This window comes from Glossina fuscipes, unplaced genomic scaffold (assembly GCF_014805625.2).
Source record: "Glossina fuscipes isolate IAEA_lab_2018 unplaced genomic scaffold, Yale_Gfus_2 148, whole genome shotgun sequence".
Taxonomy (NCBI): domain Eukaryota; kingdom Metazoa; phylum Arthropoda; class Insecta; order Diptera; family Glossinidae; genus Glossina; species Glossina fuscipes.
The window spans coordinates 1,320,928-1,334,802 of record NW_023998491.1 but is presented as its reverse complement, the minus strand read 5'-3'; the positions used below and the strand labels follow the sequence as shown (position 1 = coordinate 1,334,802).

The following is a 13,875-nucleotide window of genomic DNA, read 5'->3' as shown; positions in this document are numbered from 1 at the left end:
AGGTGTGTGTCAAAGTTCATCTGCATACAACGGCATTTTCAGAACAATTATATGGAGAAGGCATCGTCTTAGCTTTGCCGTGAATGGAAAAATGAAAAATGCATTTAAGCGTAAATGTTGCAATTAGTGAATGTGTCAACGATGACATGTCACGACGAAATTTCCCTTCATTTTTGCGAAACGCACTTGAAAAATCAACACAACTTTTTCCTATTCATGTAATGGAAGTAAAAATAAAAAAAAACTCGATAAAAACCCACTAGTGTTGTTCGCATATACGACTTATTGATAGTTTTTTTGTGGTGGAAATATTCTGACGGACACATGTACATTACAAGGCAACAACAATGCGACCAAAAAAAAAAACGTTTTGAATATGAAATTGTGCGCAAAAATGGTGACAACAAAAGGACAGCAGTCGTTAAAATATTCCAATGTTCACTATTCGTCGCAATATATTGATTGCATGCTGCACTCTGCTGGTTAGCGGGAAAATTTTCATTTATTTTTCAATTGTTTTTCTTCTGATTTTCTTGTATGAGAAATATTTTGCATAAATAATGATATCTAGCCTTAACATCTCTAACAAGATGTGTGTGTGATGTATGTGTTCGCATAGTTTTCACAAATATTTTCCCATTTTTCTTGATTGTTTCGAGGGTACTGTTCACACACGCAGCTTCGTTATCGGACATTTGGGTATTATTTGAAAAAATTGATCGAAAGTAAAGTAAATTATATAAAGAAAACTATTATTTAGTCCATAGTTTAAATTCGCTTTTTACTGAATTTATTTCTTTTTTTTTCATTTATTCGACTTTTTCATAGGCTTTGAATTTTTTCTTTCAATATATGATCCAACCTATCTATGCTAGTCTACATATCATCCGTGCATAGATTTAGACTTTTTGACACTTTTAGGTACACCCATCGGATCGATGGAGCGCCTTAGCTGAACATAACCTTTAAATTAGAAAAATATAAAACAAATTTATTTTTGACAGACAGACTTCTCTGATACACAAAAATTTCAATCAAGAGATTGACAAAGTAATTTAAATATAAATATTTCAACTTAGACGGCCGCTGTTTCCAACATACGTATATATTCGCTTTTAACCTCGAAAAATTTTAAATATATTTTGACTTAGACAGGCTTCTCTTGCCCAAATTTTAATGCAATGGGATGAATACATCGCCTTTATTGCTGGTCCATACATTTTAATTATCGAAATTAGTTTTTGGGATTTTTACAATGTTTTCCGGTGTAATCGCCCCCTTTTTACCTTCTATTGCATTCAACGTCGGGATAATAGCAAAGCGATGAACATTAAATTCTGTGCCATGGGGCAAAATTTAACCTCTTATCACCTTTTTCGCTTCGTCGACCATAAAAAAAAATCATATTTTAAGTTCAAAAATTTCATGGCTTTCCTTTCAATAAAAACCCCTCCTATAGCGCGTGCGAGGCAAACAAACACGTGCATAACGTAGACTGACAAATTAAATGCATCTACGTAGCACTGGTGAAACGAGAAGAAATCCACCCATTTTTTTAGCAGATTATTATTGGATGGAAAAAAATAAGTCATGTAGGGAAGTTATGCCCCAAAAAAAGAACAGGATCCATAATGGATGAAGCTGCGCAAATGGGGCCAAAGGCTGGATTTACATATTACGTGTACTTGATGGGATTGGAAGTGTATTGCACAACCTGACCAGACGATCGACTCCTGTCTCTGCTATCGTCCGCGATGGACAGGAGAGAAATCGTCGTTTGTCATGTCAGTAGCAGATTACATACTTTTTTTCCAACTCGCCAAAAATCGAAAATGCTTTAAGCACTCACGGTTTCAATCCTGCAAAAAAAATTTGTGAAAACGACTTTATTTCATTTTTTATTCACAAATTTTAGAAGTTCCATAGTTCTATATACACAATGGTTTGACCACAAAGTTAACAAGCAAGAAAGTTATAGTCCGCGAGGGCCGAATCTCCCATACCCACCACTGTGCCTTTCGCACTCTATTCTCCAAGTCCTTTTATTTGATACCCATATCGCTATTATTATTAAGAAAAATCAATCCACTAGGTGGTAGTATCTACTATACTCAATTTAGAATTAACGCATTTTTAGACGGTTAATATATCTTCATAGTTGTAAACATTCTACATTCCTTGCCTAATGATAAATAAGCATAAAACCTCAAAAAAGTGAAAAAAATAAAATATAATCACTTGTAACTTTGTGTGGACGTGGCCGAGTTTTTCCATTGCTGCCCCCAAAGAATAGAGTGTTTCATAAACTAATTGTGGAAAATTTCCGTCTTCTAACTTTTATAATTTCTGAGTAACGAGCAAAAACCCAAAAATTTTTCCGAAGAAAAGCGGAGGTGCGTTCAGTTCATGCTCCATTGCGGGCTTCTGCTTTAACCAATTTGGCCCATTTTCAATATCAACTTACGTGCAAAAATTTCCAATGTTTCTACTAAAATTGAAGTCGATATCTTCACATTTGCGACCGGGAGAGTGCCAACAACCAACACCTTGCAGACGCACAGATGGGCAGACATGGTTAAGTCAATTCAGAATTTCGCGCTGACCAAGAATATATATTCAGTAAAAGTTCTTTATTCGCGGGGTATATGTGCCGCGAATACAGAAACCGTGAATACGGAATGGTATTGGAATTAGATACCTATCGGAATCCTTTTATTATCATGTATGTAGTTATTAGATCCGCGAATAAAGAAATTTATAGCCGCGAATATAGGATTTTTTTAAATTTGTTTTAATCCGCGAATAGTGAAAAAGCGAATGCAAGACAGAAGCACAAATAAGAAGCTTTTACTGTACTTTATAGCGTCTGTGAAGCTTCTTTTTGAGTGCCACATACATTATGAAAAATAAAAGAAAATGAGTATACCGCCATGCTTCAGTGGTAGGTATAAAAAAGCAGATATTTGATTTCAAAAAGTTTACTTAAAGTTTAATACCAATTTGTCTAGAATTTAGTAAAATTACGCCACAAATATTTTCTTTGGTGCACAAATTAAGTTTTACGTGTTATGAGGATACTTTTAATCCAGACTTTTTCAAGTTGATAAGCGATATCTTCGAACCAACGTGCAAAAGTTTGTGCAATAATAAGAATGAAATTATAATTCAACTATAGCAAGTGTTTTAACAGTTTAATCCAATCCCAATTTTATACTGAACTGGAATATTTCTTACAAGTCTATCGTTAGAGAGCAGGGCAAAGTTGCCCGAAAACATGTAAGTGATTGAACATTTTCGGTACGATGTCGAAACTTCTAATATTACACGTTCTGGAAAATCGATATTGGATTAGATAGTAAAATTGAAAGTTTTTCTTCAATACTAACTGTAAAATTAAGTGTTTTGTACCCGCCTGCGTGTCCGAGTAGGCAAAGTCTCGACTAACAATTCAATCGTCACGGGTTCGAATCTCAAAGCCGATAGCCTTAGATGCTGGTGCTTTAAGACTTTAGTCTTAGATTTCATTCTTTGGCTAAATTAATTATAATAACAATAATAATAAGTGTGTTGTAGTTTTTTTTATTCTTGAAGACACATTTCGAAATCTATTACAAAGAAAGTCTTAAAATAATTCATTTCTTCGATGAAAGTCTATTACTTGCTCGTCTTTTCGTAGGCTGTTCGCTGACAGCTTCCGAGGCATCGCTATCCCTTTGCGTACGTTTCCTTGTAGATCTGGCATTAATTTTAGCTACATTTTTTCTTAATTGTGATTCGTCAACATTTTCGCTTTCCTTCCGCAGCACTTCATTATCGTCGGGTGTTATAGGTGAGCAAGTAGTACTATCAGATTCGATTACGTTATCTGTACTCGTCTTATTCTCTTTGCTTTTGTTCTTTCTATTATTTTTTTCGGAATTTTCTAATTTCCTTTCATCAGAAGAAGCCTTTCTTGAAACACTACTACGACGTGTCTGATAATTATCATTTGTTTCTTCCTCTTCTTCGTCTTCTTCATTTTCATTCTCTTGATTTTCCAAAAGTCTGGACTCTTCTTCGATTTGTTCTAATAAAGTTTCTTCGTCTTCGTTTTCGTTTTCGCCTTCCACCTCATTTCCATTACTATCGTCTAACACCTCAGCATCTTCTATCTGACTGCTATGTGACAGAGTGCGATCTATGGCTGCTTTTAAATCGGAAGTTTTAACGCGATAATCTCGAGCGGTACCAACATGAACAAAATTCGCTAAGCGAAGATCAGTTCTTTTAGCCAAAAGGACGATAGTTTTGTTGAAGTTCTCTATGCAGAGAATAACTTTTGATATAAATTTCGTTTCCCTTAGAACTTTTGCAGCTCCAACTTGAGGATTACGTTTGTGCTTCTTATCCGTATCCAATACATTGCTTTCGATATACGTTATTAAAGCATAAAAGTTAGATGGCAATGCTTTACCCACCACTTTCAATAAGATATCAAATCTTGAGAGAAAATGAAAATAAAAAACAAAGTAAACATAAGGTATTTGTCGAACGATGAATCTAAAGCGTGTCCCACGTACGAAAAATTATATACTTATTTGCTAATCATCTTTGAAAAGTGTCAGTCACAGATCTGCGCAGTCTTGATCAAAGAATACCGAAATGTTCGGTGTTTTCTAGATTGTTTCAATTCTTCATTTAACGTGAACATGTTTGTGAGCAGAGACAGCAATGGCAGCTTGGGTTTGATTTGAATACCAACCTGCGTGTAGAAACTTCCAATATTTCTACCAAATTTGAAGTTGATATCTTCATTTTTGCGATCGGAAGAATGCCAACAACACCCTGCACACGGACTCATAGAGGGACAGACGTGACTAAATCAACTCAGGATCAAGAATACGTATACTTTAAAGGATCTCTGAACCTTTCTTTTGGTTGCTACATATATTATGGAAGAAAAACAAATTGGGTACACCGTCATCTTATAGTAGTGGGTATAAAAAGAAACGTTTCAACAAATAGGGTATAGGTTTAATATACGTATATTTTATATATATATACATATATTTTTTCAGTTTTATAGAACGGAAAAAATTGGTTAAGCAAGAAAATATTAAATAAAGAAAAGAAGTAAGAAAATGGTATTCGGTCCCAACCGAATCTTTTATACCCATCACCATTACCCTAAAACAAACAAAAAAGTAAAAGAATGAAATTTCATGCTCTATAATATGAAGTGGACGCGACTGATTTCTTCTATTTTCAAAATAAAAACTTCGGCGCATATACGTGTGGACGTTGTAGGCGGGTCCTTTGAAAAGTTTATTGCACTTCAAAATTCTTTCGCATATTTGTAGGCGAGATCTTCATTTTCGCTAACGGGAGAATGTTTACCACAGACACTTTACACAGTTGAGCAGACCAGCCAGATGGTCAAACGAACAGACGGACATGTTTAGGTGCATTTCAAATTTGAATCCAAGAATTTATATAATTTATGGGAATTTTGAAACCTATTTCTACAAAACTTAAATATCAATTTTCGATAGAAAAAATTTTCATAATTTCTTACTTACTTTGTGCCACGCAGCGACACCTTTACATCACCTGCACAACAGTTAAGAAAATGTTTGGCCATATTCTTTAAACAAACATAATGTTGCATAACGACTTTCAGCAGACCATCCATAGATGTTCCCAATGGTATACAAACATTGGTAAAATTTATTAAAGTCTGCGATACATGAATTAATTGAGAGCATATGGAACGTTCCAATGAACTTAAAGCAGCTAAACAGAAATCACGATCATCTTCATCTGCTATGCGGCATTTATAGGTCAAATTATTTGCTTTGGTAATAAAGTATTCAACATCTTCAATTTGTTTTCGTATAGCTTCATACGTATACAGCAAGCACGATTCGGCTGTCACCACGGTAATCGATTTCAACTTTACTCGAGATTGAGTGCAAACGTCCTACAAATAGATTCTTGTTTTGTTTTTTTTAAAAAAAGACAACAATTACACGCTAACGTACCTCTTCTTGTACTTCGTCTCTAATAGACGACCACAATTTACTGAAATGCAATGGTATCGTTTGAAAGAACGCCCCAGAATGAGTTTTTTGCCTTTGCTTAAACAATAATTTATGTACCAGACTTAACTCTTTATTGTTAATCTCATACTTTTCGCAAAATTGCAGTAACCAACTATACGATTCAACTGTCATACGACTATCGAATGATATATTTTCATAGAGTATCTCCAAACTCAACAATAGATTATAAGGAATCTTACATCCTTCCGGATCATTGAGCATGGAATCTGCAGCATCAGATGACTCTTCTTCCATATAGGTCTGTATAATATTTTGTAGAACGAGTATGCATTCGCTGCTCTTATTGGATGCATGCAAATCAAAATTGCGTACAAATGTATCGGAGAACTTGGTTTTGTAGGTTATATTAGCAGTATTCAAGCATTGCCGAAAACATTCTGTAGCTAAGGAAGCAGAAGTGAGATCAAATTCTTTCCACAGCATAGGTAAAACTTTAATGCAACGTTCATAAACCACTTTCGTTATGTCGCTCAAGTATTTGAACGTACGTTTACTGTGCGATAACTGCTTATACAAAGGTTGTAAATGTATGGCTTCGACTTTGTGGCCAGCAACTTCCAGCACATAACGCACCAAATTTACATGAGACCTTAGAGGCGTAGCCATATTCGCCGAAGCGAAAGGAACAACATCTCTATCAAAAGAAAGACGACATGGTATTAGAATGAAATTGAGGCGATATTTTCATTACTTACTCGTGAAGTAAACGCATGAAACGCTCCACCACAACCAAATTCCAAATATTTTCAGGCTTATTCGGCCCTTTTTTCGTTGCGCTACTATTTATACTTGAACCCAGAGTCGCATTTTCTGGATCAATATTCGTTTTCGATTTTTTAATCGATTTTTTGGTAGAAAGTGACTGGAAGAAGTTATACATATTACGCCTAATTTCAACCAAACCACTTTAGAAGTGATGAATATTGTAATTAAGGTGAAAAAAATGTTAATTAATATAATTCAGTGGCGGAAATCTTCACTCTAGCCCTCGACCAAATTTTCGAATAATGTACGGAATTACGGATTTTGACCATCGTTAGGATGGCGTAACTTCTTTTCACGAAAGACAAGACAATCTTGGCAAATGTTTGTACTAAGTTTCAGACTAATTATTTTTTGTCTATTGGTAGTCGATTTTTTGACCGTGACGCGCACAATGTTTAGATTAAATGGAATCGATATATGAATGCATATGTTTTCATGCCCATTTCTGAATTATACAAACGTAAGAATGTATCTAGCAAACATAAAAAAAAAGTAAAAAATTTAATCGATATAAAAGAACAATAAATTAACGAGTTAGCATCTCAAAGGCTTTAGAAAATTTCCTTTAACAACACATCATTTCTTAGTTGACTATGGAAGGGACTGACTCAAATCTTTTTTAAAACACGTAAACATATTATGACCGGAAAACACAAAAGATTATGAAGTCTGCATCATATCGCCTAATACAATTCTTCATTTATTTTATTGTTATATTTATAAATTAAAGGTCTATACTTCTCATGAAAGCCCTCACATCAAAAAAGTTCCAAATTTGATGCCGCAGTAAATTTCTATGTCCACTTCCTTACTTGGCTCAATTTTCACTATGAATTATTAAAAAATAAGTCCTTCTGTCCTTTGCAGCAATGATTATATGGGGCGGAGTCGAAAACCTGTCAGTTCGAATCAAATTTTTCACTATAAATTATGACTTAGCGATTTTTTCCGAGAAATTTTGAAAACTCCAAGGTTTTCTCTTATAGGGACTGTCTCAAGGCAAATCGTTTAGTGGGTAGTGGTCGCGAAGGTGATCCAATCCATTGTCAATAGCATTCGCCTTTGGGTCCAAGCAAGTCAAAGTACCAAATATCGTTAATATATTCCAAAAATTGCCCACAAAGCAACATACACAGACGGACAGACGAGTTTAAATCAGAAAATTATTATGAATGGATCGGTATCTCGAAACTCTTTATGGATTTTATTTAATATACTCTGCACCACAATACAGGAAGTACGATTAACCAAGTTCAATATTTCATTTTACATGCGATTTTCATATTCGTACCTTAAGACGTTCTATTAAATTTTCGTGTTCCCTAAACAATCCCAATATGTGTTTGACATAATCATTGTTCGATTTCGACATTAATATACAGTAAGCCATTAGACCTTCCAAAAAATTCAATTGCTGAAGAATTAATTCATTTTTTAAAAGAGTTAAATTCCCCATCTAAAAGAAACAAATAATAAATATATATATATATATATATATATCAATATTCTACTTGCGTATACGTACCGTACTTTCAAACTTAATTCCTTTGTTCAAAGTCCTCTCTATGGACGTCTCAATCAAGCGTCTCATTTCTCTAACATTATATTCATATTCGAAATTTTCAAAAATAACCAAACAATGAGCAATAAATACTAAAAGTAGTCCAAGATTATCATATATGTGAATCTCATTTTCCTGATCGTCCGTTGCTTTTGTGATTTTTTCAAATTTCACCTTAAACTGATTGCTATCGTCCTCCTCAAGCGGCGATTCGAAATATGAACGAAAATGCCAATCAATAAATTGCACAATATGAGGGACAAGTTTATTATTTAATTCGACGGCGCGTTGTAAATCTAAAAAATAAATGTAATATAACGGGAAATTTTCCTCATTTTCTTATATTACTGAAATTTACTTTCATATAAAGTAACCTTGACATCTACAGACTGTTGGAGGCAATTTCTTAAAATTCCCATAATATCCAAGGATAACATATCAAAATGTCGATGGGATCGGTTCATGGTTGCGCTGGCGCTTTGTGACATGAAACCACAACTTGAAATATTTTGCTGAGTACAAATGCTGCTTACGTTCACTTGCGACCGCTGCGAGTTGCAGTTATTCAATTGCTTCAAAATCATACAAAAACCATAAACAGCCATACAATGAACTTTGACATCACTAGTATGCGATTAATTAAAAAATATATTAAAAAAAGTTTTTAAATGCATTTAAAATAATTACTGTACAGAAGACCTACTTGCATCTTATAGCTTTCCTAAGCACATTTATAAAAGAATTTGTTATGATGGGTGAAATTTTTAATAAGGGCAAAATGAACGGCATCATCTGCATCGAGTGATCGCCAGGCATCTGAAAATATTTATTTTTACGAACTTTTAGACAAAAACTGACAGTTGTAATATCTGTGGATATATGCTACATTTTTGAAGCCCTAAGCGATTTTAGCGTCAATCATTCTTAAAACGTCTTTTCAAACTCATAAATAACAAAACATGTCGTGCTAAGAGAACAGCGAGCAAATATATCCTATACAAATTTTACCCAGAACCCATCAATATTAAATTACTTTGTTGAATACGCTTGATAAACTACAACTTGCTTTTAAACGACTTGCTATCAAAAAATAAGAAACTGAACATGTCGTATTAAAGACGAAGCTTTGAGCTTGTAATTTATGTAAACTGAAAGGGCTAGAAAGGTAAATTGATTGAAGTTTACGGGCGCACATGGCAATATGAGTCAGCGACATCAAGACAGCAATGAGGTAAACTTCTAATGTTGCAATTTTCCCAAATTTCCAGTGAGCTCGTAAAGCGCTTTATGTAAATTTTGAATTAAATCTAACGAGAATCATTTGAGATCGAGCAAGTTGTTTCAACTAAAATATTGATTGAAATTTCAATTTACATTCACGTATTTTGCACTTACAGCTTTTATAGACACTTATTTTGCTTTCATTGAATAACGAAAGTATATTAATTTAACAGTAGATTGGTAGGTATTCAACCTTTCTGCTGTACCTTTCTCGTTGATTGGCGTGAATTTTGCTCCAATATAGCCATTAAAACGTTGTAAACAAAGTCGGAAGGGCGTTCGTCTTTTAAGGTCGTATTCTCAGAACGGATTTTGCGAACCAATTTCTAACTGCCCCAACAGTTATCAGTCATTCACCGTATACGCTGCATATTCTTCAGCTGTCGTCTTAGCACTATTGCGTCGTTTAAATTCGCAAAGCAATTACATGTCGAACGTGTACTTTTTGACTCTCTGGAGTTAAGAAAAACAGTTAAATGTAACATGCCTCATATAATACAGTTGACAGAAGACTAACTGAATCCTCATCTATAGAGTGAAAAGAAAAAGTCGTTTGTTTCGGTAACTTCTAGTGGATAAATACGAACAATAAATTCTACCTAACTTAGTTACGAAAGTTGCTTATGACTCGACCTAATATATTCTACAGTGTGTATTGCTGTGTTTTCCAAAATTCCAACAAACTTAAAGCGCTCTCGCAATTTATAAAGAACTCACCCACAGAAAGGTTTCCAAAACACAATCGATTGTTTCCACACACTCGGAAACAGTGAACGTATCAGCTACGCTTAATAATGTCAAACATTCTGAAAAATTCAATTTATATAAATTAAAATATACGTAAAGACTACTCTGACTTTAACTACCAGAATATTGATTTTGATCTGGTTCTACTATCATCCATTCAGCTAATTTTTTTATAATGCCGTGACCAAAAATAAAACGTTTCCGTATGAATTTCGTTAGGAAATTAATAGCCTTTTGTTGTAATGATGGATTTTGTTTAGATTTAAGTAGAACAAATACTAAATTTACGAGACCGGGAGTAACCATATCTTTGCCATCTTTGTTCTGATCTATTAGTACCTTGAAAATTTGCTCTATATCGACGTGTTGACGGTGCAAAGTCTCGCGACACCATACCGAATATTCAGATAAGGTATGTTCGTCCTCGTTGCGACAAATGACGCTACGTAGAAATGGTAGAAGTATCGATGCACTTAAACCGCAACTAGGATTACGATTGACTTTACTCATGGTTAGAATAGCGCTTAAAACAAAAGGTGTCAATATGATGTCCGGCATCGATATAAAGTTCTAAAGAACAAAGAAAAATATTAATCTCTTATTAATCTCTTTTAATATTCTGCGATTCTGTGGCCAATGACTTACTCTTAATACTGCACACATTTGTTGCTCAGTAATTTTAATCTGAGTACATAAATCCAAATGATGCAAAATTGTTTCTTCAGCTTCTCTCATTTCCTTATCAGAATATTTATCTGTAAAAAGGCATAAATTTATAAATAATAACTGTTGCATCCGCCTGAGTGACCAAAGGCAAAGAATCTCGACTAGCCGTGAGTGTGTGGATCTAGTGCTTTACAACTTGGGTTTAGAATTTATTTCTCTAGCTAAGTTAATAATAATAATAATATAACTCTTATAAATATGGACAGGTATACTCGTCTTGAATCGAACCACTTAGTTCACTTAGTTCGTTTTCATGTCGTTTCATTTTCTTAGTTATTGCAGGATTATAGTCTTAATCGTATATTTTGAAAATAAACATTTGTGAAGACTATTCCGATTTTGGACGGACCTCAGAATCTATTCCTGATCTAAAAATTACATAAATATCTTAATAAGGTTAGTACACTTTCTTTTCTTATCGTGGACATAAAAATTCGTCCATTTTGTCCATTTCTTACCTATACTATCAAAATCCACAGAGTTACTATTCATATCGGCAAATAGTTTTTTATAGTAAAATCGGTAAAAATACTTGTCCAATGCCAATATCGGTACAATAATCTGAGATGCGGTAGAGCAAATGGAAAACAATTGATATGCTAACGCAGGCAATGCCATCGGAGCTAAAGATTGTACATAACCACAAAATTTATTTACTACGACCGTAATTTCATTAGCAGATAGTTGAAGTTCTCTAGGTCAATAATGAATGAACATTAATTAACAGCTCAATATGTAATATACAAAATATTCACCTGCACATATCGGCCAATGGCGTTAGAACTTCACTTGGCCAACGCATCGTAAACAAATTTTTAACAATTGAATCGCGATATTCCAAACCACCCATGGTTATACCGTTGACTATAACTGTTCGTTGGTCAGTAAGTATATTTAAGACTGGCGGCAACAAATCTTTCCATCCGACACATTTTGGGTCTGCCACACGCAAATGGTCTACGCAATGCTCTAAAATCTCTATTAAATGCTCGTTAGGAAATTTTTGTAAATCCAAACACAAACGTGTTATTAAATCATAAGTTTGCCGATAAGTTAGTTCCACCTTTAATAAGCCGTCAAGAAAGCACTTTACACAAGCGAATCGTTTCTCTCTAGCTTCGAAAGTTTCAATACTGAAACCTAGCAGCAAACAATCCCAAAATTTTGCAAATTCATTACGGCCCAATTTATTCTCCAGAATGTCAGTGAGCTAAACAAATACCAATCATTTTATAAACGACTTTGCAAATATCTCTTGAACTTGTACCTTTTTTGTGGAAGTATTTTGCAGTAATTTCTGTAATTGCGGCAGCATACGTCGGTCATTGAATGTATACATTTGCTTTTCTAAAACCAAGGCTGCGCTAGTTGAAGACATCTCCAAGCAGCTTTAAAAAAAATAACGTAAAATTTTACAAAAAACAAAAATTTCACTTTCTCTTAACAAAAATTAAATTTTGGCAATGGCGCAATATTTTGATCGCTTTCGCGCAATCATTTGTGCTAATGCAAAAAACAGCTGTTATCGAGTCAGCTGAAACCTACATAGTCGTATTTAATAGGTCCTATTAATACCGGAATAATATAGTGTTGTTAGTGTATATAAAAATTTTGCATTATTGTAAGCCTTGAATAATTTTTTTAAAAATTTTCAGTGAAATTAAAAAAAAAGAAGACGAGTTAATACATAAAAAATGAGAATAAATCGTACAATAGCGACAGCATTCATTTTCGTTGTTTTGTCGTTGTTTTCCGGTCGCTTGTTCGTAATTGAATTTCTCAAATAACAGCCAAATTGTTTGTGCCAATAACAGTTAAAAGAAAGAACAACTTTTAACAAAAAAAAAAGGTAAAATTAATAAAAGGTAAGTAAAATATTGTTAGGTTAGGATTCGATTTGCCGAATGCGACAGCAAGTTTAATCAAGTGCGAAACACAAAATAGACACGGTTTTCTGAGTTTATTGGCATCCGATTGGGCCGGTGGTTTGTCCAATGAGGTCAAAACTTGAATTTCAATGGAGGCGTTGTTTGATTGATTAAACATATGAGGTTAAAAATCGAATGTGATCCGTGGTTGTGGTCATCCGCAATCTGGAAGAAACTAAAGCAACCTCGGATTTTTGACTGAGTTTTGACCCTGATTTACGCTGGGCTTAAGTTTAATCGAACTTTGGATAACTTTTAACGGAATTTCGAGTGAATTTTGGATTAAGTCTGGTCGAATTTTGACTTGACTATTTTTGCTCTCATCAGGAACAAAATGGACTTAGGAATCTGTTTTCTCGCAATTTCTACTCTTAATGGAGATATGCTGAGGATTCGCAAGAGTAAACCCGGTATTTATTTATTTATTTATTTATTTTATTCCACTTATACTAGAAACTCAACTAAACAAATAGCAGTCGAGTTCAATAGGCTCTTAATGCAAAACTAATATTAATTAACAATAAAATTGAGTATAAGCATAATAAAACAAATAAGAAGAAAAAAAAAAAAGAAAAAGAAAAAAGAAAAAAAAGCATGTACACTATCAGCATAGGAGCACACTTACAACCGGTACAGGACCAAATTGCAAATGAACCCCTAAGCCATCGCAAACATGCATAAGCCTGGCAACCGATAATAAATTGACAATAATTCACTTTCGAAACGTAACGACTTTTTAAGGATAAAAGCTAGTTTAAATACGACA

At 34.0% G+C, this 13,875-nt stretch overlaps 1 protein-coding gene across 1 annotated transcript; it reads right to left on the bottom strand.

Moving 5' to 3' along the window:
* Window positions 1-3,632: 3,632 nt before the first annotated feature.
* Window positions 3,633-12,598, bottom strand: LOC119641343 (Fanconi anemia group I protein). The gene is made up of 14 exons (XM_038039930.1): window positions 12,449-12,598; window positions 11,937-12,391; window positions 11,640-11,875; window positions 11,101-11,210; window positions 10,575-11,025; window positions 10,426-10,514; window positions 9,131-9,243; window positions 8,786-9,051; window positions 8,392-8,723; window positions 8,158-8,322; window positions 6,797-6,963; window positions 6,021-6,735; window positions 5,559-5,959; window positions 3,633-4,479 (listed from the first exon to the last, which is right to left on the bottom strand). Exons 1-14 carry the CDS (start codon window positions 12,557-12,559, stop codon window positions 3,633-3,635), a joined length of 4,458 nt encoding a protein of 1,485 aa, XP_037895858.1. The 5' UTR covers window positions 12,560-12,598.
* Between the last annotated feature and the right edge of the window lie 1,277 nt (window positions 12,599-13,875).

Excerpts from the sequence above, each read along its gene's own strand:
- LOC119641343 (XM_038039930.1), bottom strand. The coding sequence starts at position 12,559 with ATGTCTTCAACTAGCGCAGCCTTGGTTTTAGAAAAGCAAATGTATACA. Across the intron at positions 12,392-12,448 it reads AAAATACTTCCACAAAAAAG|CTCACTGACATTCTGGAGAA; the intron begins GTACAAGTTCAA and ends GTATTTGTTTAG. Across the intron at positions 11,211-11,639 it reads TGTGGATTTTGATAGTATAG|ATAAATATTCTGATAAGGAA; the intron begins GTAAGAAATGGA and ends GCCTTTTTACAG.